Source organism: Phyllobates terribilis, unplaced genomic scaffold, assembly GCF_046119375.1.
Source record: "Phyllobates terribilis strain yellow unplaced genomic scaffold, ASM4611937v1 Scaffold_1__5_contigs__length_1240528914, whole genome shotgun sequence".
In the NCBI taxonomy this organism is placed as follows: domain Eukaryota; kingdom Metazoa; phylum Chordata; class Amphibia; order Anura; family Dendrobatidae; genus Phyllobates; species Phyllobates terribilis.
Window position 1 is genome coordinate 861161862 of NW_027362761.1, and position 26658 is coordinate 861188519.

General features: G+C 40.4%; 1 protein-coding gene across 5 annotated transcripts in view; it reads right to left on the minus strand.

Moving 5' to 3' along the window:
- The window catches only part of PPP3CA (protein phosphatase 3 catalytic subunit alpha), a 302955-nt gene that overhangs the window by 65890 nt on the left and 210407 nt on the right, over positions 1–26658 (minus strand). For all 5 annotated transcript variants that reach the window (XM_073639032.1, XM_073639045.1, XM_073639038.1 and 2 more), the window contains exons 3-6: positions 18826–18950; positions 16578–16689; positions 13740–13885; positions 5094–5233 (exon numbers count right to left, since the gene is read on the minus strand). In XM_073639032.1, coding sequence (XP_073495133.1) covers positions 5094–5233; positions 13740–13885; positions 16578–16689; positions 18826–18950 — 523 coding nt within the window. The remainder of the gene's footprint in view (positions 1–5093; positions 5234–13739; positions 13886–16577; positions 16690–18825; positions 18951–26658) is intronic.

Below are 26658 nucleotides of genomic sequence, written 5' to 3' on the forward strand. Positions count from 1 at the left end.
GAAAGGTCCTCTTTAATGTATACAATGTAATGTATATATTTTTTCATGAAACCGATTTTAACCTTAAACATTGCTAACACAGATCTGATATCGAGCATGTCTTCCTTTCGCGCAGGTCGTCTCAATTTTATATAAGACAACTCAGAAGAAAGTGCACGTGAAAAATATAGCCCTACAATCGTGAGAGAAAGTTATAAACAAAAGGAAAAATATGGAAATTATTATATTTAGAAAGACGTATGAAATTCCATGAACTAGTAAGCCAAGAAATGAACATGCAATGAAGATGAATGGAAGTGATCCCAATGAAACTGAGAACTAAAAATTGTATATAGACAGGATGGCTCATTTTCCTGGCTGATAACATGCAATGAGGTTGGAGAAGCTGCTGCGCACTTTAAGTGTAGGCCCATTACAAAATTGTGAAAGCAATTCTGGAAATATATAGTAAAGGAAAAGAGATAAAATGTTATTTCCTGAAGCTTAAATCCACCATATAAGCATTTTTACCAGTCTAACAAGTCACAAGATTGGGAGCCATCTTTGCGAACCACTTCACAAATGTTTTCCGGTTGTCATGAAAGTATTGACTTGTGACCATGACCCTTTTAGTGGCCAAATGTGCATTAGAGAGAAGTAGGTTGATGGTTGAACAACTGTTAAATTACCGATTGTCTAAGGAATGATTGTCCTGTTGGCACAGGCATACACATTTAGTCCATATTGGCCAAAATGACATAGGGCGAAGATAAAAGAACCTTCTAGAAAAGTTCTTTTAAAAAGAATCTGTCACCAGGTTTGTCCTCCTCAATCTGAGAGAAGCATAAAGTAGGAGTAGAGGTCCTGATCGCAGCAGTGTGTCACTTACTTGGCTTCTTGCCGTTTCTAGTTTTGATTATAACACGATTTTATTATCATCAGCGGCAACTCTGTTAGACCTTGCAGTGATGAGCTTGGGCTAATCCCAAGCACATCATAGATGGACAGCTTTCTGCCTACACTGTGTATAGGCAGAAATCTGCTAATCAGTGGTGGAGTCAGAAGCAGCAGTGATCAGGAAGAGCTCATCATGGAGAGGTCTAAAAGGGCCGCTCCAGATAAAACTACAGCAAGTCCTGTAACTAACTCACTGGTGGTGTCAGGGTCTCTGCCCTTACTTTATGCTACCCCGAAAGGGGGCAGTAAAAATCTGCCAACATTCGCTTTAAATAAAGATTGTGACAAAAAAAAAACCTTTTCATAACAGTGAAGATCTTTCACCCAACTATCAGACAAAAATGTCAAATACAGCCAACTTTAGTCCACATTAGTGTGCGTCATTGGTTGATCAGTGATTGTTCGTTGTTAAAATTTGACCCAAAGGAATGTTCATTATGGTTGAAATAGTCTTTTTTTTATTTCTTATCAACTTTAGTCTAATGTGAATGGGCACCTTTAGCTCTGTTAGGAAATTAGACTCTGTGTTCACGGAGGCTGGGAATGAAGTTTACAGAAGGGTATTTGAGGCAAAATGGGAAATGACCAAGGAATCATGTTACTTGGCATGTTGTACACAAGTCAGATGTTTCGCTGTGGAACTAAGGGCCACCATACACATTAGATGACAGTCAGCCAAACCAGCCAATTTTGACGAGACAAACTGTATGGGGGACTCCTGATTCTCCCATGATCATATGGGGAGGAGAAGACTCTGGTTGTTGGCATTTCAAGGGCCAATCCTATTTTAAGGTAAAATAAGCACCTCCCAGAGGTGTCTTGCAACGACTTTCTCCTCCTTCACCATGAAAAAATTCTCGGTCAGATCTTGACAATTTCTCATGAAATGCAATAAGCAAATCACTTCTAGAAGTTGTTTTTTCCAGCACGTAAGGCTCTGTCCCCATTTGTCACCCTTCTTACCCTGGTGGCCGAGACACAATAACTTTGAAACTCATAACTGCTCCTCTACTGGCATACAGCTATCTTGTATCTACTGCAATCCACCTATATCAAACCACACTGAGCTCATGAGAAACAATCCCATGACCAATTCATCCTACATCCTATGCGCCATGCCATAAAGCAGGCAAAATACCTCGTCCAACATTGAAGGATTTCACGACAAGTGACTATTCATGTTACAGCTGATTCAATACAATAAACTGAATCAGCCCAAATATATAATAAATGAATGGACTGTCAGATCCAGCACAAGACATGGGTAAAGTGTCTCAGGATTTTCTCTGGAGGGAAGTTTGCGAGAAAAAAAATATATGTATTCTCCAGCAATGACAATGATAAATTATCCCATCAAAGTTAATTATTTATCAATCACAGAATCTAATAATACAGGAGTTTTAGTGTCCCTCTTTAGCTCATGCCTGGAAATGGTACATATAGTAATTCTTGGGACAGTCCCTGGTGGTAAGACAACACCTTGGCAGATTTTTAGGGTCAACATTAGATGGGTTTTCTCATAAAAAAAGAAACCCTATTACCTGGTTGTGCCATAACATTATGATTTGTGGGTATCCTTTGGCACCCCTTCTAATCATAAAATGAACAGGTCCGTTTAGGTAATTCCTTGGAAAACAGGACACAAAGTGGGCTGCTCTGCAGGACAACTACAGTACAATTCCATTCATGTGAATAGGGCTTTGTCCACTTTCATATATTTACAGGTGGCTTGAAGCATTGTAAAAGAAACCTGAAGGAGCTGCACTGAAATCATGTTGCTGCTCCTTAAAGAGGTAGTCCACTACTCTATCATTGATAACCTATTCTTAGGAAAGGTCATCAATGTCTGATCGGTCAGGTCCGACACCCATGCAGCTCTTCTCGGTGTCGGCGGCCGCGGCTGGGTACTTCACATCCACATCCTATTCAAAACAATAGGAGGCGGATGTGCAGTACCTGGCGGCAGCCATTATCGAGCTACGAAGCAGCTCCACAATTGAGCAGTTTCAGCTGGCGGCCACCGACGCTGACACCGAGAACGGCTAATCCATGGGGTGCAGGGTGTCTGACCCCTACCGATAAGGCACTGACAACTTATCCTAAGGATAGGTCATCAATGATAAGGTAATGGACTACCTCTCTAAACCCTTCACGTTGTGGCCAATTTCCATTTTTTTATTCCCCTCCTTCCATGAGTAATAACTTTTTTTTATTTTTCCGTCCACATGGACGTATGAGTGTTTGCTTTTTGCAGGTGAAATTGTATTTTTGAATGGCACCATTCACTTTATCCTGTGATGCACTGGGAAGCTTGAAAAAAATTCCAAGTGCGTTGAAATTGCAAAAAAGTGCAATTCCACAATAGTTTTTTCCATGTTCACTATACGGTAAAACTGACCTGGCAATATAATTTTCCAGTTCAGTACGAGTACGCAGATGCCAAAGATACCAAACCTGTATAGTTTTTTTTATTAAGTGGTGGACAAAAATTTGGAAATTTGTAAGAAGAAAGGTTTTTAGCTTGTGTGGCCATTTTCTGAGACCGGTAACATTTAAATTTTCATCATATGGGGCTGTGCCCTGAGCTGATGTTTTTATTGATACCATTTTGGGGTAGCTACGATGTATTGATCACCTCTTATTGCATACTTTTGCAATGTTGTGGCAGCCAAAAAAACAAAAATTCTGGATTTTTTTTTCTTGTTATGCCGTTTAGTGATTGAATTAATTTATTTTATATTTTGATAGATCGGACTTCTACGAACACAGCAATACCAAAAGGGGGGTGATTTGAACCTTTATAATCTTTATTTTTTCAATTTTTTTTTAAACTTTTTACTGTATTTTAGTCCCCTTAGGGGACTTGAACCTGCGATCATCCGATTGCTTGTACCATAGATAGCTGATGCACAGTTATTTATAGCGAAAATCACGGTCTCCTATGAACGCCAGCTACAGGCTGGATTTCACAGGAGTACCATAATGACAGGCACGGGGGTCTTCAGCAGACCCTCGACTGTCATAGCAAGCCGTTGACATCCCACGATCTCGACACAGGCGCACCAATGGGCGCTTAGAATGATGCGACCCCCTGCCAGCGAGTGTTAAATGCCGCTGTCAGTGATTGACAAAGGCGTTCAATAGGTTAACAGCCACTTGTTGCTCTTAAGAGGCAGATGATGGCAGAATAATTCAGCCATCAGCTGCTGGGAAATATGCGGGCTTGTGTGACCGTCATCCGTTCCAACCATTAGTCAGCCGACACCCCCATACACACTGGAGCACTGGCCGGACTCTTCAATATGTGTGGGTTAAATAGACTTAAGTCTAATGTGTATGGGGGCCTTTAGTTACGAGGATACATTCTGACCCGATCAGACACTATCAATAAGTGATGAACTCTCCCCAGTAATGGACACAAACAGAAGAGGCCCCTGTGCAAGAACAATATATGGGCCCTTTGCTGTCCAATATCTCCTCATAATGCATAATTCCATCTGCTTTTAAGGTGGGAGTGGAACCCTTTACCTTTTGTGCCCCTGTGCGGCTGCGCAGGTTGAACCAAATGGTATGTCCACCCATGTATCTCCTATTTACTAGCAGTATGGATAGACAACAGGTCTTCATTAATGAGAAACCTGGAGTCAATTAATTATTTTTTTGTTTGACCTTTGTAAAGAAGTTATTTCCAGTCTTGTTCATGTGTGAATTGAGCTACAAAATGTACTTTTAATTTATTACTCAATATTGATTGCTCTCATAGCAAATACAAGAATTCAGAAGTTTCTGTTCTCCCTGAAGTGGAAACAGTAAGATCAGTACAACATGTATCAATTTTTACAATCTCTCTGTTATTAAACACAGACAGTTCTTGTCACAAATTGCCCAGAAAGCATCAGGACAAGATTTATTATTTAGGCAGCTCCATGCTGTACTGGCTGCAGTAACATTTATGTAACTAAGGTGCAGCACAGAGTCGTCTCTCAACTCCACCAGGCAATACTGAAACAAAACCCAAAGTGACTGAAAAGCAAAAGTATTGCTCCAAAACAGCCCTGCTAATCATCTGGAGTGAAAATGAGTATTGGGAGCATGGTCCGAAGAAAGAATACTGAGCGACAAACTCATCAGTGTCAGTTACATTATAATCGACTTACCTGTAAAAATAAGAGCACCCCCTGACTGTGTTGTGAGTGAAATGTTCTTGGCTTTTCTCATTACCAAAGTCTTCCAAGGGATCTGACCACAAAATATCACACATGGGCCCATATGCAGGGGGTTCTTTAAAGCGATCTAACTGAGAAAAGCAAAACAATGATAATTAAATTTCTGAAATAGACAAGTACAGTGGTGGCCAAAAGTATTGGCACCCCTGCAATTCTGTCAGATAATACTCAGTTTCTTCCTGAAAATTGTTTGGTATTATTATCTTCATTTAATTTGCTTGCAAGGAAAAAACACAAAAGAGAATGAAGCAAAAATCAAATCATTGATCATTTCACACAAAACTCCAAAAATGGGCCAGACAAAAGTATTGGCACCCTCAGCCTAATACTTGGTTGCACAACCTTTAGCCAAAATAACTGCGAACAACCGCTTCCGGTAACCATCAATGAGTTTCTTACAATGCTCTGCTGGAATTGTAGACCATTCTTCTTTGGCAAACTGCTCCAGGTCCCTGATATTTGAAGGGTGCCTTCTCCAAACTGCCATTTTGAGATCTCTCCACAGGTGTTCTATGGCAGTGATTTTCAACCTTTTTTGAGCCGCGGCACACTTTTTATACTTCGAAAATCCTGGGGCACACCACCAACCAAAATAGCACAAAATGACACTAAAACAGTCATATTATACATATAGTTAATAATATACATTCTAAATTTATTTTACTCACTCAGTGTGAAACCTGGGCCTGTTTCGATAAACACAAAAGGGATATCCTGACAGGAATGGTGGAAAGACACACACGAAGCTCTTCCTCAACAGTTCTCAGTTTCTCCCTGTTTTTAGTTTTTATCACAGTCAAGCTTGAGAAGCTTGCTCACATAGATATGTGGTTGAAAATGGGAGCAATGTCAAAATAGCTTTGTTGGCCAGAATGGGGAACTCCTTGGCAACAGATAACCAAAAACTGTCCAAAGGAAGATCAGCAAACTTTAGCTTTAAACCGCGATCTTGCTTCAGTTCAACGAGTTCCTCTTGCTCCTTTAAAGTCATGTCCTTTCCAGCAACGGATAATGAGCTGTATGGGTCCCTAACCCAGTCAAGGCATTTTGTGAAGGCTGAAGAGAAATAGAACGATAACTTCTCCTCAAGAGTTTTCAAATGTCTGCCAATCGCTTCGCACATTGCAGCAGTATTGTCATCATGCAGTTTCTCGGTGAGTGGGAACATCTGAAGGTTGCCACCCTGCACATGTTGTTGCCAGAGCTGCACCTTTAAACGGAATCCGTTCATTTTATCAGTCCTTGTAAGCAGATTTTCATTTCGACCTTGCATCCGTGTGTTTAGTTCATTCAGATATTGAAATATATCAGCCAGGTATGCCAGCTTTGCACACCACTCATCACTTGCAAGCAGCTTTGAATAATCGGACCTCTCGTTTGTAAGAAATATTTTAAGTTCCTCTCGCAACTCATACACACGGGCCAGCACTTTGCCGCGTGACAGCCACCTGACCTCCGTGTGGAGCAATAAGATTTTATGTTCCGCTCCCATTTCTGTACACAAAGACGCAAATAAGCGACATCTCAAAGGTCGCGTCTTCACAAAGTTCACTATGCGCACAACATCATCCAACACAGGAGCTAGATCTGCTGGTAAGGTCTTTGCAACGAGGGCCTCACGGTGCAAGAAACAGTGGGTAGCAAGAACATCTGGGTTTCTTTCTTTAACCCTACTTACAAAGCCTTTGATGCGCCCGACCATGGCTGCGGCTCCATCAGTGCAGACACCTGTGCAGTTTTCCCATGTAAGTCCACTTTTATCAAGATATTCCGATGTGACTTGGAACATTGCCTCTCCTGTTGATTTTTCTGTCAGTGCCTTGCAAAATAGGAAGTTTTCTCTAATGGCTTCACCATCCACAAAACGCACATTGGCCAACAACTGACAATGTCCACTGATATCCGTCGACTCATCAAGTTGCAAGGCAAATTTCTTACTGATGCGCACCTTTTCCAAAACAACTGTTTCAATGTCCGCAGACAAGTCATCAATCCGTCTGGCAATTGTGTTATCAGAGAGAGGCACTTTAGCTATCTCTTTAGCTGCTTCAGGGCCAAGCATCTCATTTACAATAGCTTTACAAGCTGGTAGTATTAATGTTTCTGCCACAGTGTGGGACTTTTTTGATTTAGCTATGAGTTCAGCAACAAGGTAGCTAGCTTTGAGGGCTCTCTCATTTACCTTTGTGCTTTTTCTCAAAAAAGTTGCCCCTTTCTCATTGTTTGTACGTAAGCGTACAAAATACTCCATCGGTTTATTTTGAACGGAAGGGTGTTTCGTTTGGAGATGGCGTTTAAGTTTGCTTGGCACCATAGCGCTATTGGAAAGCTTCTCACCACACACCAAGCACAGTGGTGTTGGTGCTGTCGCATCCCCAGTGGAAGTAAATCCAAATGAAAGATAGCTTTCACTGTATTGCCTTGAGCTCACCGTCTTGTCTTTTTTCTTTTGTCGAACTCTCATACTAGGGCCTTCATTTGGGTTAGAATTGTGTCCAGGGTCCTGTTCGGCATTTGCCTTTTCCATTCTCAAATACTTCTCCATCACTGCTGAGATAGTGTGCGCAGCCACACACTAAAATAGAAGAGTATTACATTATCTGCCACACTTAAAGGACCTCTGCTAGGCATATTTCATTCCTGAGGGCTTAAAAAGCAGCTCTCGTGGTGACAAGAAGCTGATTTAAACCCCCCAAGAGTGAACTTCGCGAGAGCTGTATGTGTGTGATAATAACTTCTATTACTACGGTCTGCATTTCCTGCTTGAATTGACACTAGTGACGTAGCACTCAGCTTTCTCTATAAGTAGAATAGAGGCAGCTGCCAAGTGCTACGCCACTAGAGTCAATTCAAGCAGGACATGACTGCTGAAGAACGGTACTAATATCATTTATTATTCCATACATACAACTCTCACGGAGTTCATTCTTGGGGGGTTTAAATCAGCTTCTTACCACCACAAGAGCTACTTTTTTAGCCCTCAAGAGTGAAATATGCCTGGCAGAGGTCCTTTCAATAAATTATTTATTTAAAAAAAAGTGAAATAAAAAAGGATAACCCCCTCATATATTCAATCCCATGTAACCTCATAAATACAGTCCCACGTATATGAGCACATGATTATCAGCATCATATACTGTGGTGATGTGCACTGTACAGCGCCACAGTATATGGTGCTGATTATTATGTGGCTCATATACTACAATATAAAGGGGTACAATGAGAAGTACTATGGCCATGAGGCCAGAGTACAAGTGCCAGCTCATATACTCAGCATATGAGCTGGTACTTGTAGTACTCCAGCCTCATGACTATAGTATTTCTCATTTTACATTTCTCATTGTTATATGCAGTATACTGCTGGAGTACTAAAAGTACCAGCTCATATGCTGAGTATTCTGCCAACAGTTCATATACTCAGGCAAAAGCTCATATAGTCAGCATTATTGGCGGGCATTACCTTGGCGGCGGGCAAATGCGAGAGTCTCTCCGCTCTCAGGATGACGCGCCGGCCTCGGTGACGTCACTAAGTAGCGCGAGGTTCAAAGCTTGCGCATGTGTTATTGTACACGTCTCCTACATTGTAAGAAGGCGTGACTGCGCATCGAGCGCATTGCCGGGAAACAAAACACAGGGGGCACCATAGTTTGGAGAACTTTCCCCGCGGCACACCCGACCATGTGTCGCGGCACACTAGTGTGCCGCGGAACACTGGTTGAAAATCACTGTTCTATGGGATTCAGGTCCGGACTCATTGCTGGCCACCTTAGAAGTCTCCAGTGCTTTCTCTCAAACCATTTTATAGTGCTTTTGGAAGTGTGTTTTGGGTCATTGTCCTGCTGGAAGACCCATGACCTCTGAGGGAGACCCAGCTTTCTCACACTGGGCCCTACATTATGCTGCAAAATTTGTTGGTAGTCTTCAGACTTCATAATGCCATGCACATGGTCAAGCAGTCCAGTGCCAGAGGCAGCAAAGCAACTCCAAAACATCAGGGAACCTCCGCCATGTTTGACTATAGGGACCGTGTTCTTTTCTTTGAATGCCTCTTTTTTTTTCCTGTACACTCTATGTTGATGCTTTTTCCCAAAAAGCTCTACTTTTGTCTCATCTGACCAGAGAACACTCTTCCAAAACGTTTTAGGCTCTCAGGTAAGTTTTGGCAAACTCCAGCCTGGCTTTTTTATGTCTCGGGGTAAGAAGTGGGGTCTTCCTGGGTATCCTACCATACTGTCCCTTTTCATTCAGACGCCGACGGATAGTACGGGTTGCCACTGTTGTACCCTCGGACTGCAGGGCAGCTTGAACTTGTTTGGATGTTAGTCGAGGTTCTTTATCCACCATCCGCACAATCTTGCGTTGAAATCTCTCGTCAATTTTTCTTTTCCATCCACATCTAGGGAGGTTAGCCACAGTGCCATGGGCTTTAAACTTCTGGATGACACTGCGCACGGAAGACACAGGAACATTCAGGTCTTTGGAGAAGGACTTGTAGCCTTGAGATTGCTCATGCTTCCTCACAATTTGGTTTCTCAAGTCCTCAGACAGTTCTTTGGTCTTCTTTCTTTTCTCCATGCTCAATGTGGTACACACAAGGACACAGGACAGAGGTTGAGTCAACTTTAATCCATCTTAACTGGCTGCAAGTGTGATTTAGTTATTGCCAACACCTGTTAGGTGCCACAGGTAAGTTACAGGTGTTGTTAATTACACGAATTAGAGAAGCATCACATGATTTTTCAAACAGTGCCAATACTTTTGTCCACCCCCTTTTTTAGGTTTGGTGTGGAATTATATCCAATTTGGCTTTAGGACAATTCTTTTTGTGTTTTTTCATTGAAGACAAATTAAATGAAGATAATAATACCAAAGAATTTGTGATTGCAATCATTTTCAGGAAGAAACTGAGCATTATCTGATAGAATTGCAGGGGTGCCAATACTTTTGGCCACCACAGTATATTACAAATTCAAGTGTAATATCTTTTGCAATGTAATAACTTGGTATAAGAAAACCCTCACATAGTTCCGTGGCAGTTCATTTAAAAGATTCCATAAGACCGACCATGTGTGATCTCATCTGGAAAATCCCTGCTGACAATAGCACATTGCGCTACCCCAAGACATAGCAATTGCTGGGGACAGCTTCATTTTACCTCCACTTTCCAATTCAGTGGGTGCAGATGGGGAAATGTAGCATTACATAGAACCCATTCAATTAATACATTATCATGTAAAGCTTCTGGAAGGGTTAGGTACTTTTTATGGTGGCCCTTTCCTTTGGCCCACAGATGAAGATCCCAAGTCAGGAAGGAGTTAAAGTGAAGCTCTCTTGACACATATCTTTTAAAGAAGCACTCTATTTTTTTCTTCTATAACTGCACCTCAAACTGATTACCTATCACACTCTACACTTCTCTTATATACAGTGTACTTATTTCCATGCATTCCAACTTAGTTTTCTTCCCTTCAGTCCATGCTGATTCCTAGCTTTTACCCTGCATGTTATTACTCTCTGCTCTGCTATAAACCCCATGATTTATCGGCACAGCATCACATGAACAGCTAGAGCCAGTACCATCTCTATCTGCTGAGATAACACTGTAATTATCCTTCCCTATATATTCTTCTAAATAATCTAATAGAATTGTGTGACAGGCACTGTGCAGTCATCATCATTATCTTTGATAAGAGTTTCTGACAACGCAACAGAGAACTTAAGGGGTAAAGTCCATGCAATTGCATCAAACAGGAACTTCTGTTGACTGAAAATTCAATCTCCTGCACAGAACATAATTCCCAAGTGGTCCTCATCCGAGCTGATCACAAGACCTACATGAAGAGAAGTATATATAATGGATTTCCAAGTAGCAAGGGACAGCTAAAAAAGGTAATAGTAGTCAATTCCGCAACATTTTTTCCTTCACAGCTTTTCTGCCATTCCTCTGTTATTCATCCTAAATAATGTATGAAAAAAAGACAACTGGATGCTTCCATATGTGTTGTGTCCCTTTCATATTCTAAAACTGTCTAATCAGTACTAACAATGTCCCATTGACAAAGGGGAATGGTAATACCCTGTATTCATAAATATTAAGGAGGAAGAACAGGGAGGGAACAACATAGAATTATGAGAAAAGCAGCTTCAAAATTACTAGTGGAGTTTAGGTATTTACTAAACGGCTGCAGACAACATGCAAATTAATGCGGACTAGTCTGGTGGGACATTTACTCACCCTCATTAATCCTCCCCTAATAGCACCAATCACACCCCTGTGGGTGTGACTAAAGTTCCATATAACTGTGTACAGAAGAATTTACGCAAGCCTACATCCACAGAGGATCTGAGGTTAGTTCTACAAGATATTTGGCACAATCTTCCTGCCGAGTTCCTTCAAAAGTGAGTGCAATTCTACCTAAAAAAACTGACGCTGTTTTGAAGGCAAGGTGGTCCAGTGTATTATGTTAATGAAGCTGGGGGCCGTACACCTGGCTTAACTGCACAAGCCCAGACATCTAAGAGGTCGTGTGCATGCATTAGAGGTTAGGGACTAGAGAGAGGCTGCGAGTGGGGTATGGAAATTCAATCATGCTCACAGGGTCATGACTGAAGCTACCAAGGGAGGACTAGTCCTTGTATATAAACACCCCAATGGACTAGTCCTCAATAATTTGCATGTTGTCTGCAACAATATCTAAGTTATTTTTACACATATATGTCTTGTGTACTATATAAATGGATCATTTTAATGCAAGAATAAGGTTGTATGATCTAATAGTGGTGGTTTCACAATGTTTGGGGGTCTGACAGATTTTATTTATCCAATAAAATAACCCAACTCTAAAAAAAAAACCCTTTAAATGTAATGAATCTGCCTTATTTCTTATAACTAATATTCAGGGTTTGAAGTGATTCAGTCCGTGCATGGACTCCTACAGCAAACCTTGGGAAACCTTTCATAAAAATAAGTTGCAGCTGACTTGTCACATTGATTCATACATCTATCAAGCTGGCTAATTCAGTCAGGAAGGAAAGTAAAATGTAAATAATTCAGCGATGAAACAGCGAAATTTTAGCCCAGGGCTTAATATTATTTGAGGGGAATGAAGTGATATTTCATCGCTTTGACGTTCAATTAAAAAGAAGAAAACTTTCATTAGAAAGATGCATTCAGAGATTCGGCTTCAAATGTGTATCATAAAATATGCAATACGGAGCTAGAATTCCAAACTTATTTTAGGCTTGTAAATTATTCATGGCTTTGTAACTGAAATACTCAGGAATGAAATAATGTGTTGATAAATATGCAGATTGCGCTTCAAAAAGCCACTTATTACCGACTGCGTATTCCAGAAGAAAACTTAGTAAATATGCAATTACGCATGCAATTTATTAAAAGAAAAACCTGCTCAACCACTTGGAGAATTGGAAATTCTTGCTGGCGAATAATAAATGGCCAGATCTGTGAGAAGAGTGGAGTAAGAGGTGTTCAGTAACTACTTACACTCCGTGCCTCCAATGATATAGCAGATATTACTGTTACATACATGTTCTGTCGCTCTCTGGTGTTTTTAGATTCCCTCTAAGAAAGTCCACCTAATCTGTCCAGTGCTAGTGGTCACACATGCTCAGTGATACAGCCCCTCCCCTGGGTCCTTTTGTGGTGGAGTGAATCCTGCTATCACCCAGGCCAGCTAATGAAAAGACCACCAGGGGGCACCATAAAGAGAATGTAACAATACCTAGGCATGGGAGCATTAGAAAAATGGTTTCATTAAAAATAAATAAAATTGTGTTTGGCTTAACAAAGGAGGCCTTAATACCAACTTAAAGGGCTTATCCAGGTCTATAATATTCTTTTATTATGGGCCTAAGAACGAACAGGCAGGTTGTTGCTATTCTGCCCTGCGCTGATCTCTGCAGGCACAGATCGATCACAAACTTCTCCAGCCGGCGATTCTGCAGTTTCCGCTGATTTCACGTCATCGGAGCAGCGGCTTCTCTTCTGCTTTGCTCTGTTGATGTGGCGTGACAGCCAATGTCATGCTGTCAGCCAGCTCCCTGTTGCCTAACTGCGGGGAGCTGGCTGTCAATCAGCATGACCTCGGCAATCACACCCAGTCAGCAGAGCAGAAAGGAAGAGGAAGAGCTGCTCTGTTAATATAAAGCAGCTCAATCGCTGGCAGGAGTGGTCAGTGATGCTCTGAGCCGATGCCAGGTAGAACAGGCAGGTAGTTAGCAATTACCTACCTCTTGTTTTCTTTGCTATAAGCCAAAAGACTAATATAGTCCTGGAAAATCCCTTTAAAGGCTACTAGAGCGTTATCATTTAACTCTATGGAAGTATCAAGAGAACCAAAGGATTTAGAGTTCTGAAAATTGGTAGAATTATAACATTTTGAAATCATTCTGCTCATATTTTCATGCATGTTTCATGTCACTGGACAAGAAGATCTTTTTAGTATGGTACATAACCCTTGAATCATGTCAGCTGCTTTCAAAGCAATGGTTTGCTTTATGTCTACAGATCACATCTGCACAAAACACTGACACCCAGTCTTTTTTATAGGCACTTACTTTTCTAATGTCATCTAAAGTGTTGATTTCTGGAGATAAGCCACCATGTACACACAGGAACTGTTGGTTCATTAGAGCAGCCAGAGGAAGGCAGTCAAAGGCATCCATGCAGGCATCATACACTCTTTCTGAATATTTTATTTTACCTTTTAATGATAGTAAGAATCCAGACATTAAAAATCAACACTGTAACATTTTACCGTCACAAGTCTCCGATAAAAGACAAAACCTCTCAAGGAAAAAAAAAAAACCCGTTATGAATAAAAATACAATTATTGCTAATATTTAGGTCTGCTTTCATAACTCTGACATTTTAAAACATTAATTTCTACATACATTTATATATGTTCAAAAAAAAAAATCATAATATTCATGGTCTAGTTAGATTAGTATTCTGAAATCTGGATACTGTGACGTTTTAAGGTTAACAAGGCCCAAATTTTTAAAGAAAAAAAAAAGGAACAAACTGAATATATAGTTAAATATGTTAGACCCTATGAGGCTGATGTACTTACTATAAAAATCCATGTAAGAATAAATGTGTAATCTTCAGATTAAAATGAGCATTTTTTAATGTCCATTTCTGTGTTTAACACTTGTCAGGGAAACAAAAAGGATAATCCAGCCATCCGTATATGGACGGACTTTTAAATTAAGTCCAGCATCCTCGCCAGGTCTAAGAGATCTATTTAATGGTGTATGCACTCTGTATTGTGAAATCTGGTGACATCCAAATTAACAGACTTTAAAAATCAAAAGTTTAAGTTGGATTATCATTTTTTTTTATTCAAGTTATATGGATGGCTAATCTAAACCAGCATTAGTATAAAGTGTCAAAATATTTAGGCTAGGGAATGCAGAAATTTAAAGCAATCTTCCACTTTGGGGCTTAAAAGTGACTATACATTTTCCTATGTAGTCACCCTAACTAGTGCCCTCCATCTGTCCCATGCTGCCTCTTCCACCCAGATTGGAGTTCCATTCCTCTAAAGATGGCCGCTGCAGTGGCCTGAGCCAAACTTTCCCAGCCTTTCCTGGAAAATGGGATAGGAAAGGAAGGAGAGGCATGGTTTAGATTTACCATGGCACTTCTCATGTCACTGTGCCAGCCATCTTAGAAGCAGGAGCAATGGAGCTGAGTGTGTAAGGCAAATAGGACATCAGGTAGGGTGGCTACACATGTAAAATGTACAGTCACTTTTCAATCCTATGGTAGAGAGTCACATTAAGGCCACGTTCACAATTCGTCAGCATTTTACATCAGTATTTATAAGCCAAAACCAGGAGTGGGTGATAAATACAGAAGTGGTGACGTGTTTCTATTATACTTTTCCTCTGATTGTTCCACTCCTGATTTTGGCTTACAGATACTGAGGTTAAAAACTCACCAAATACTGAACGTTTGAATGTGGCCTTAAAGAGGTTGCCCACTACTACGACAACTCCTTCTCATACCCCACACTTTGCCCCAATAAAATAAAAAAGCTTATACTCACCTCCCATGCTGGCGCTGTTCACGTGGTGTCGGCGCTCGTTCTCCCCGGGACGCCCGTGCTATTGTTGTGACACGTGACGCCGGTGCCCAATCAGCGTTGGTGTCACTGTCCTCGCCTCCTGTCGAATTGAACATGTTTGATTTGTCCGGAGGTGGGGACAGTGACGCCAGGGCTGATTGGGGTCACGTGTCACAACAGCAGCACAGGAGCCACGGAGAGAACAAGTGCCGACACCACGAGAACAGCGCCAGCACGAGAGGTGAATATAAGCTTTTTTATTTTATCGGGGCCAAACATTTAGATCAAGAGGGGGTTGTCCAAGTAGTGGACAACCCCTTTAAGAGTAAAGTCTAAGTGGAATTATCTGCTAAGGATAAACAAGACTGATCACATTTGTCAATGGGTGAAAACAGCATGTCAAAGGATCAGTGGAGACTTCATTTGGCCAACAGTTATCTAAGGTGTAAAGGGGGGTTTTACTCTTAGTAAGAAATGGTTCTATCAACCTGTTAGGCACTCCTCATAGACCTTCAGTTACTAAAAATCTGACCACATCCTTATAAGAGGGTCAAGAAAATCAGTCAGTTTCCTTAGACAAGGCAATTCACACACAGCAGATAAGGTGCAAAATTGCCACATGTAAACAGATCCTTAGAAAGTCCTGTTGATTCTGATCCAAAGTGGTTGGAAAGGTCCTAATACTAACCAGCTTTTTCCAATTTTGTTTCAGCAGCCATGCATTATTATGTAAAATGACATGGCTGTATGAGGCTAGGACTCATCTAAGAGAAATGTAATTAGCTTTCAAAGCTGTTTTGGGTCATATATTTAAATCACGTAGTAATTTGGAAACTTTTTATGCATCACAAGAAAAAAAAAAAGAAAAAAAATGTTATACAGTATGGGGAATTTGGAAATTTTGTAATACCATTTACACTTCACATTTGATAATGCATTAACTAATTTTTCAGGTTATTATGGCCATGTATAATGTTTTTTATGTAATGTTTGCACAATAAAAAAAAAAATATTTGATACTAAACATTTTATTGTTTTCGCTTGCAGACTTAATTTTTTAAAGTAGTGAATTATTTTACAAACTTAATGTAATGGTATAACATATGTTGCGGTGTATGCTAATAATTATGCTCTGTGGCAGAAATCGAAAGGGGAAGTCCACTTTCATAATTCCGCAGTCATGGACCTTGGCAATCAAAGGGTTAACCACTAGGCACTTTTCTGCTCCATTCCCAACAAAACAATTACCAACCTGGTTATCTGAATACAGAGAAATGTAACCAGGAATAAAAGGGGGCAACGAGTCCGTCATTAGAATACTTACATTCTTGTTTGAAAGTAAAATACTCTGTTAGATGTCTACATTCATGATTCCCGCGGAGTAAAAACAGAGTTTTCGGATATAGAATTTTCAAGGCCCACAAGTACAACACACACTGAAAGAAAAGAAAATATTCACTGAAAGGCGGACAAAACAACAGGATCATCAAAATGTTATTCTACTTCCCTGTAATATTACTTTATCCAGTCACTTCATAACAGCAATTGGACAGTAACATCTGCGTAACTTTTTAAATACTTGGTTATAATATATAACCAATTTAAATACCGTATTCAGTTTTATGTTAAGTATAATTAATTATACATTATAAAATAACATAAGAATTAATTTTTCATTACAAAGATAAAAAAAAAAATCTAAAATCTTGCAATATTTATACTGCCTAATTTTTGACGCATACTTCCTCATGGAAGTCACATGGAAATAGACTCAATCGGACCCATTAAGTTATGCAGTAGTGCATTTCTAGGCATGCTTTGATCTGGGCACAGGCTATTGTAAAGCAAGGGCAAAGAGTTGTATGCAGAAATGTTACATTTCATTGTAATGTCTAGTAAGATTAATGAAAAATCACCTGTAAGGCTATGTTCACACGTTGCGTTTTTGCAGCGTTTTTTTTTTTATGCAAATTAAAAGCTCCTTTTTTTTCCTGACTCAATTGGAAAACTGATGCTTTTAGAAAACAGCAGCATGTCACTTCTTTTAGCATTTTTGCAGGGTTTTTTCACCCAGAGAAAGCAATAAAAGTGCAAAAAAAGAAGTTTAAACCAAAATGTCTTGGTCTCCTCACCTGAGAATGGCAGTTAGGATTAGTACAGTTTAATTAAATTAGTGATGTGTTGAAGTAAACAATTGACTGAGCAATTCAATGGCTGACCAATGTGTGAAATTGAACAATGCCTGACCTACTCAATGTAGTGACAGTAAATCTGCAAAAGTAAACAATGTCCGCCCTACAAAATCCACTGCCAATGTCTTAGGAAAACTTTTACTGAACAATTCAACTCTCCCTGCTGTTGATACATTTGTAATTGTGTATTCTTTCATGAACTTTTTTGTTCAGAATAGTTACTATTTCTTTAGACTTAAAAATCGTTTACCACTAAATAATTTGATCAATTTGCACGGTTTTCCAAAAATGTTTTATGGTTTCACAAACGTCTTGCATTGGTTGTATAAGACCTTGTATTGTTCCTGTTTGTATGGTGCAAGTAAAGCTAGCCTTTGGCAACCTGAAAAAACGCAGCAAAAAAAAAAAAGCATTAAAAACGCAGCAAGAAAGGCAGCAAAAAAGCCAGCAAAACCTGCTTTTTGTCTGCAGCTTTTTTACTGCCAAGAGATCAAGTTTTGGCTGCAGAAAAAAGCAACGTGTGAACATAGCCTAAAGAACAAGAAATATCTAGTCTAGTATTTGTTTTAGTGGCTTGTGTGAAAATTGCAACTTTTTTTTTAAACTTATAACAATATAGATAATTGAAAAAAAACAACAAATATGTAAAATATGCTGGCATAAAAATCATAGTTAAAAGCAACACTTCGAACCGTGGAAACCGGAGATGTGCTGTAGATAACATGGTATTTTATACACACAAAATAATCGTATTAACAAGGATTCTGTCAGCGAAGAATGCCAATAGATGACTGACAACTGGCTTTTAAGTAGCTGATTGGCAATCATTTAGCAGCCTGGATCAGCCCGTCTGACGGGCCATAAAGAGGCTATTTGTAACGTTATTGCCTCTGTATGTTTTATGGTTTCTGTTATTTATACGAGTACAGCCGTTAATATATCCTGCATTTTTCAGGGGAGCATGACATAGCCTATAATTTTTCCAAGGCCATTTTGGAACTGCACACAAAGATAAACTTTACTTTTGGACCCCCTGTCAAAGGCCTCTCACCTATTTAACCCGTTCTCCTGCTTTGCACTGATGCATATATGTCTACAAATGGAGGTTCTAGTTTGGTTGTATATCGTAAGTCATGGAGACGAAATTGACATTTTGGATTGCTACTTCCAGCAGGTGGCACTACAGTCCCTGCTCTCTTCCTCTGTGAAGAGGCCATTTGCACATATCCCATATGGAGACACTAATTTATGTGGATATACACATGGATATGCACCCAGTTGCATAATATGGGTAGCAATAAGGGGCAAAGACTAATGTACATGCATCATTTAGCTTTATCTGACATGTTAGCCATCCATTAAGTATAAAATTGTAATTACTTCAATGCTGAAGTATCCTCTGTCAACGTAGTCTCCCAAGAAGAGGTAACGTGTGTTTGCAGGTGATCCCCCGACTTCAAACAGCTTCATCAGATCAAAGAACTGTCCGTGGATGTCCCCACAAACTGCAGGAAAAATAAATATTTCATTATTTGATTATTATTGTACAAGCTATGACATACCTGAAATACAAGTCAAATACAAGTAATGTACCGTATGTACAATAGGGGGGCTCTTGTACGTATAATATCATATACAGGATTACGCATCACGTTAAAGAGGACCTATCACCAGACCTAAAGTGACCAGTTTTTGCCCTTATTACATCCATTCAGTATAGGGAGTTTGATAATAGTTCACTGGATATAGAGAGTGCACTAGGTAACATTGTTTCCGATACCATCTAGATTCAAGGGGGTTTGAAACAATTGAGTAATTTAACTCTTGCTCCCGGAGCTGTAGGGGACACAGACGAGGGCCCCTGTGCAAGAACAATATATGGGCCCTTTGTAGTCCAATACTTCATCATAATGCACAATACCATCTGCTTTGGAGATGCGTCCTCTTAATCCCGTCTGGCCCTGTCTCTGGGGTTACAGAGTGATGAAGGCCTCCCATGGTAAAATATGTGTGTTTACAGAGAAGCTTACAGCAGGTTCATGCCGCCTGAACCATTGGCAACATGAATCAGATCTAGGTTGCATTATTTCACCAGTGGATGTTTTATTCTGAAAGGCTGCAGCACTTCTGAGAAAACATTCATTGAAAAGCCACCAGGGAACAAAACCACTAGGATGACTAGTCGGAGGCAGGTCCCCAGGGGCTTCTACCAACCCTGCTCTCCTTGGGTAAACGGTCTTTCCCTATAGAAACACATAAGGAGAGAACTGTTAGTTTAACAGATCTGGAAGTGGTAAAACCACTGGGGACCTGCATTTTAGGCTTTTTTCCACACATCGGTACTTTTGATCAGTATTGCAGCAGCATTTGTTTGCCAAAACCAGGAGAGTCTTCAAAACACAGAATCTTTCATATACAGTGGGTACGGAAAGTATTCAGACCCCTTTAAATGTTTCACTCTTTGTTTCATTGCAGCCATTTGGTAAATTCTAAAAAGTTCATTTTTTTTCTCATTAAAGTGCACTCTGCACCCCATCTTGACTGAAAAAAAAACAGAAACGTAGAAATTTTTGCAAATTTATTAAAAAAGAGAAACTGAAATATCACATGGTCATAAGTATTCAGACCCTTTGGTCAGACACTCATATTTAAGTCACATGCTGTCCATTTCCTTGTGATCCTCCTTGAAATGGTTCTACTCCTTCATTGGAGTCCAGCTGTGTTTAATTAAACTGATAGGACTTGATTTGGAAAGGCACACACCTGTCTACATAAGACCTCACAGCTCACAGTACATGTCAGACCAAATGAGAATCATGAGTTCAAAAGGAACTGCCCAAGGAGCTCGGAGACAGAATTGTGGCAAGGCACAGATCTGGCCAAGGTTACAAAAGAATTTCTGCATTACTCAAGGTTCCTAAGAGCACACTGGCCTCCATAATCCTTAAATGGAAGAAGTTTGGGACCACCAGAAGTCTTCCTAGACCTGGCCGTCCAGCCAAACTGAGCAATCGTGGGAGAAGAGCCTTGGTGAGAGAGGTAAAGAAGAACCTCAAGATCACTGTGGCTGAGCTCCAGAGATGCAGTAGGGAGATGGGAGAAAGTTACACAAAGTCAACTATCACTGCAGCCCTCCACCAGTCGGGCCTTTATGGCAGAGTGGCCCGACGGAAGCCTCTCCACAGTGCAAGACATATGAAAGCTTGCATAGAGTTTGCTCAAAAACACATTAAGGACTCCCAGACAGACTTAAGATTCTCTGGTCTGATGAGACGAAGATAGAACTTTTTGGTGATAATTCTAAGCGGTATGTGTGGAGAAAACCAGGCACTGCTCATCACCTGCCCAATACAATCCCAACATCGAAACATGGACGTGGCAGCATCATGCTATGGGGGTGTTTTTCAGCTGCAGGGACAGAACGACTGGTTGCAATTGAAGGAAACATGAATGCTGCCAAGTACAGAGATATCCTGGATGAAAACCTCTTCCAGAGTGCTCTGGACCTCAGACTTGGCCGAAAGTTCACCTTCCAACAACACAATGACCCTAAGCACACAGCTAAAATAACAAAGGAGTGGCTTCAGAACATCTCTGTGACCATTCTTGACTGGCCCAGCCAGAGCCCTGACTTAAACCCAATTGAGCATCTCTGGAGAGACCTGAAAATGGCTGTCCACCAACGTTCACCATCCAACCTGACGGAACTGGAGAGGACCTGCAAGGAAGAATGGCAGAGGATCCCTAAATCCAGGTGTGAAAAACTTGTTGTATCATTCCCAAGAAGACTCATGGCTGTACTAGCTCAAAGGGGTGCTTCTACTCAATACTGAGAAAAGGGTCTGAATACTTATGACCATATGATTTCAGTGTTTCTTTTTTAATAAATTTGCAAAAATTTCTACATTTCTGTTTTTTTTCAGTAAAGATGGGGTGCAGAGTGTACTTTAATGAGAGAAAAAAAAAGAACTTTTTAGAATTTACCAAAAGGCTGCAATGAAACAAAGAGTGAAAAATTTAAAGGGTCTGAATACTTTCCGTATCCACTGTCTAGTTTTTCTCTATAAGTTCCACTCCTGGTTTTGGCACAAACACTGATGCAAAATACTGACCAAATACTGAACATGTGTGAATGAGGTCTTAGACTATTTGCCCTAGTTGCATCATATCAAACTGGCTTTTAAAAGCATGTTTTCTCTGAAACACAGCAGCATTTTCGAACAAAACACACATGGCTGCAATAGGGGAGCCAGTGCCCTTATTGTGATTAGGGAAGCATTAATTATCTGTCTTGTTCCCTTTATATTTTCTGAAATTTGATTAAGGACTCCAATTTATCACAAAACAAATTCAATATAATATCGCAAGACCCTAGAAACATTTGGATAGGCTGTAATTCACATCAAAACCAATGGGGTGCCCACTTATTAAAATTAATAACATAGACATCTCCTGACCATTACCCTGACCAGACAGAAAGATAAATAGTTGCAGACAGACCAATATATGTGTGTATGTACATATACATACAGTACAGACCAAAAGTTTGGACACATCTTCTCATTTAAAGATTTTTCTGTATTTTCATGACTGAAAATTGTACATTTACACTGAAGGCATCAAAACTATGAATTAACACATGTGGAATTATATACTTAACAAAAAAGTGTGAAACAACTGAAAACATGTCTTATATTCTAGGTTCTTCAAAGTAGCCACCTTTTGCTTTGATGACTGCTTTGCACACTCGTGGCATTCTCTTGATGAGCTTCAAGAGGTAGTCACCGGAAATGGTCTTCCAAAAAGCTTGAAGGAGTTCCCAGAGATGCTTAGCAGTTGTTTGCCCTTTTGCCTTCACTCTGCGGTCCAGCTCACCCCAAACCATCTCGATTGGGTTCAGGTCTGGTGACTGTGGAGGCCAGGTCATCTGGCGTAGCACCCCATCACTCTTCTTCTTGGTCAAATAGCCCTTACACATCCTGGAGGTGTGTTTGGGGTCATTGTCCTGTTGAAAAATAAATGATGGTCCATCTAAACCCAAACCGGATGGAATAGCATGCCGCTGCAAGATGCTGTGGTAGCCATGCTGGTTCAGTATGCCTTCAATTTTGAATAAATCCCCAACAGTGTCACCAGCAAAGCACCCCCACACCATCACACCTCCTCCTCCATGCTTCACGGTGGGAACCAGGCATGTAGAGTCCATCCGTTCACCTTTTCTGCATCGCACAAAGACACGGTGGTTGGAACCAAAGATCTCAAATTTGGACTCATCAGACCAAAGCACAGATTTCCACTGGTCTAATGTCCATTCCTTGTGTTCTTTAGCCCAAACAAGTCTCTTCTGCTTGTTGCCTGTCCTTAGCAGTGGTTTCCTAGCAGCTATTTTACCATGAAGGCCTGCTGCACAAAGTCTCCTCTTAACAGTTGTTGTAGAGATGTGTCTGCTGCTAGAACTCTGTGTGGCATTGACCTGGTCTCTAATCTGAGCTGCTGTTAACATGCGATTTCTGAGGCTGGTGACTCAGATAAACTTATCCTCAGAAGCAGAGGTGACTCTTGGTCTTCCTTTCCTGGGGCGGTCCTCATGTGAGCCAGTTTCTTTGTAGAGCTTGATGGTTTTTGCAACTGCACTTGGGGACACTTTCAAAGTTTGCCCAATTTTTCGCACTGACTGACGTTCATTTCTTAAAGTAATGATGGCCACTCATTTTTCTTTACTTAGAATTTGTATTATGGCAAGAAAAAAGCAGCTAACAGTCTATTCAGTAGGACTATCAGCTGTGTACCCACCAGACTTCTGCACAACACAACTGATGGTCCCAACCCCATTTATAAGGCAAGAAATCCCACTTATTAAACCTGACAGGGCACACCTGTGAAGTGAAAACCATTTCCGGTGACTACCTCTTGAAGCTCATCAAGAGAATGCCAAGAGTGTGCAAAGCAGTCATCAAAGCAAAAGGTGGCTACTTTGAAGAACCTAGAATATAAGACATAGTCAGTTGTTTCACACTTTTTTGTTAAGTATATAATTCCACATGTGTTAATTCATAGTTTTGATGCCTTCAGTGTGAATGTACAATTTTCATAGTCATGAAAATACAGAAAAATCTTTAAATGAGAAGGTGTGTCCAAACTTTTGGTCTGAACTGATATATATATATATATATATATACACACACACACACACAATAAAAAGTTGTGCTCAAAAGTTTACATACCCCGGCAGAACTTTTACTTTCTTGGCCTTGTTTCAGAGAATGTGAATGATAACAAAATTTTTTTTTTCTACACTCATGGTTATTGGTCGGGTGAAGCCATTTATTGTCAAACTGTGTTTTCTCTTTTTAAATCTTAATCACAACCAAAAACATACAATAACCCTGGTCAAAAGTTCACATACCCCAGTTCTTAATACCGTGTACTGCCCCCTCTAACATCAATGACAGCTTGAAGTCTTTTGTGGTAGTTGTGAATGAGGTTCTTTAATTTCTCAGACGGTAAAGCTGCCCACTCTTCTTGGCAAAAAGACTCCAGGTCCTGTAAATTCCTGAGCTGTCTAGCATGAACTGCGCGCTTGAGATCTCCACAGAGTGGCTCAATGATATTGAGGTCAGGAGACGGAGATGGCCACTCCAGAACCTTCACTTTGTTCTGCTGTAGCCAATGACAGGTCGACTTGGCCGTGTTTTTTGGATTGTTGTCATGTTGGAAAGTCCAAGTACATCCCATGCACAGATTCCGGGCTGATGAGTGCAAATTTGCCGCAAGTATTTGCGGATAACGTGCTGCATTCATCTTTCCTTCAACTTTTTCCAAGTTTCCTGTGCCTTTGTAGCTCACACATCCCCAAAACATGAGCGATCCACCTCCATGCTTTACTGTAGGAATGGTGTTCCTTTCATCATAGGCCTTGTTGACGTCTCTCCAAATGTAATGTTTATGGTTGTGGCCAAAAAAGTTCAATTTTGGTCTCATCCAAATTACCTTGATACAGAAGTTTTGGGGCTTGTCTCTGTGCTGTTTGGCTTATTGTAGGCGAGATACTTTGTGGCATTTGCGCAGTAATGGCTTTCTTCTGGCGACTCGACCATGCAGCCCATTTTTCTTCAAGTGCCTCCTTATTGTGCATCTTGAAACAGCCACACCGCTAGTTTTCAGAGAGTGCTCAATTTCAGCTGATGTTATTTGTGGGTTTTTCTTTGCATCCTGAACAATTTTCCTGGCAGTTGTAGTCGAAATTCTTGCTGGTCTACCTGACCGTGGTTTGGTTTTTACAGAGCCCCTGATTTTCCATTTGTTAATCACACTCTGAGCACTGCTGAGGTGCACTATAAATTCCTTGGATATTTTTTTGTATCCCTTTCCTGTGTTACACAGTTCAACTTCCTTTTCCTGTAGATCCATTGACAATTCTTTTGCTTTCCCCATGACTCACAATCCAGAAACGTCAGTGGCTGGATGAAAGATGTAAGAGTCTGGATCCCAGAAACTCACTCAGCTTTTATGCACACACACTGATTACAAGCAAACAGGTCACAGGTGAGGATGTTACTTTTAGTATCCATTCAAACCCATTTGTGTCAAATTCTGTGCATGTTATCAGGCCAAAATCACCAGGGTATGTGAACTTTTGATCAGGGTCATTTGGATGTTTTTGGCTGTCATTAAGATTTAAAAAGAGAATAAATGGCTTCACCTAACCAATAACCATGAGTGGAGAAAACGTTTTTTGTTATCATTCATATTCACACACGTGATCAAAATTGTTGGTACCCCTCGTTTAATGAAAGAAAAACCCACAATGGTCACAGAAATAACTTGAATCTGACAAAAGTAATAAATTAAAAATATAGGAAAATTAACAAATGAAAGTCAGTCATTGCTTTTCTGCTTCCATAGAATTAAAAAAAAAATTAAACTCATGAAATAGGCCTGGACAGAATTGATGGCACTCTTAACTTAATATTTTGTTGAACTACCCTTTGAGGCAATCATTGCAATCAAAAGATTCCTGTAACTGTCAATGAGACTTCTGCACCTCTCGACAGGTATTTTGGCCCACTCCTCATGAGCAAACTGCTCCAGTTGTCTCGTGTTTGAAGGTTGCCTTTTCCAGACGGCATGTTTCAGCTCAATCCAAAGATGCTCAATAGTATTAGGTCAGGGCTCATAGAAGGCCACTTCAGAATAGTCCAATGTTTTCCTCTTAGCCATTCTTGGGTGTTTTTAGATGTGTGTTTTGGGTCATTATCCTGTTGCAAGACCCATGACCTGTGACTGAGACCAAGCTTTCTGACACTGGGCAGATTTCATTGTACCCTGCACAGATTCAAGACACCCAGTGCCAGATGCAGCAAAGCAGCCCCAGAAAATAACAGAGCCTCCTCCATGTTTCACAGTAGGGACAGTGTTCTTTTCTTTATATGCTTCATTTTTCCGCCTGTGAACATAGAGCTGATGTGCCTTGCCAAACACTTCCATTTTTCTCTTATCTGGCAACAGGACATTCTCCCAGAAGCTTTGTGGCTTGTCAACATGTAGTTTGGCAAATTTCAGTCTGGTTTTTTATCATTTTTTTTTTCAACAATGGTGCTCTCCTTGGTCGTCTCCCATTTAGTCCACTTTGGATCAAACAACGATGGATGGTGCGACCTGACACTGATGTTTCTTGAGCTTGAAGTTCACCTTTAATCTCTTTAGAAGTTATCCTGGGCTCTTTTGTTACCATTCGTATTATCCGTCTCTTTGATTTGTCACCAGACCTGAACCCAAACGAAATGGTTTGGGGTGAACTGGACCGCAGAGTGAAGGCAAAAGCGCCAACAAGTGCTAAGCATCTCTGGGAACTCCTTCAAGATTGTTGGAAGACCATTTCCGGTGACTACCTCTTGAAGCTCATCAAGAGAATGCCAAGAATGTGCAAAGCAGTCATCAAAGTAAAAGGTGGCTACTTTGAAGAACCCAGAATATAAGACATATTTTCAGTTGTTTCACACTTTTTTGTTAACTATATAATTCCATATGTGCTAATTCATAGTTTTGATGCCTTCAGTGTGAATGTACAAGTTTCAAAGTCATGAAAATACAGAAAAATCTTTAAATGAGAAGGTGTGTCCAACCTTTTGGTCTGTACTGTGTATATACAGTTATATGAAAAAGTTTGGGCACCCCTATTAATCTTAAGCTTAATGTTTTATAAAAATTGGT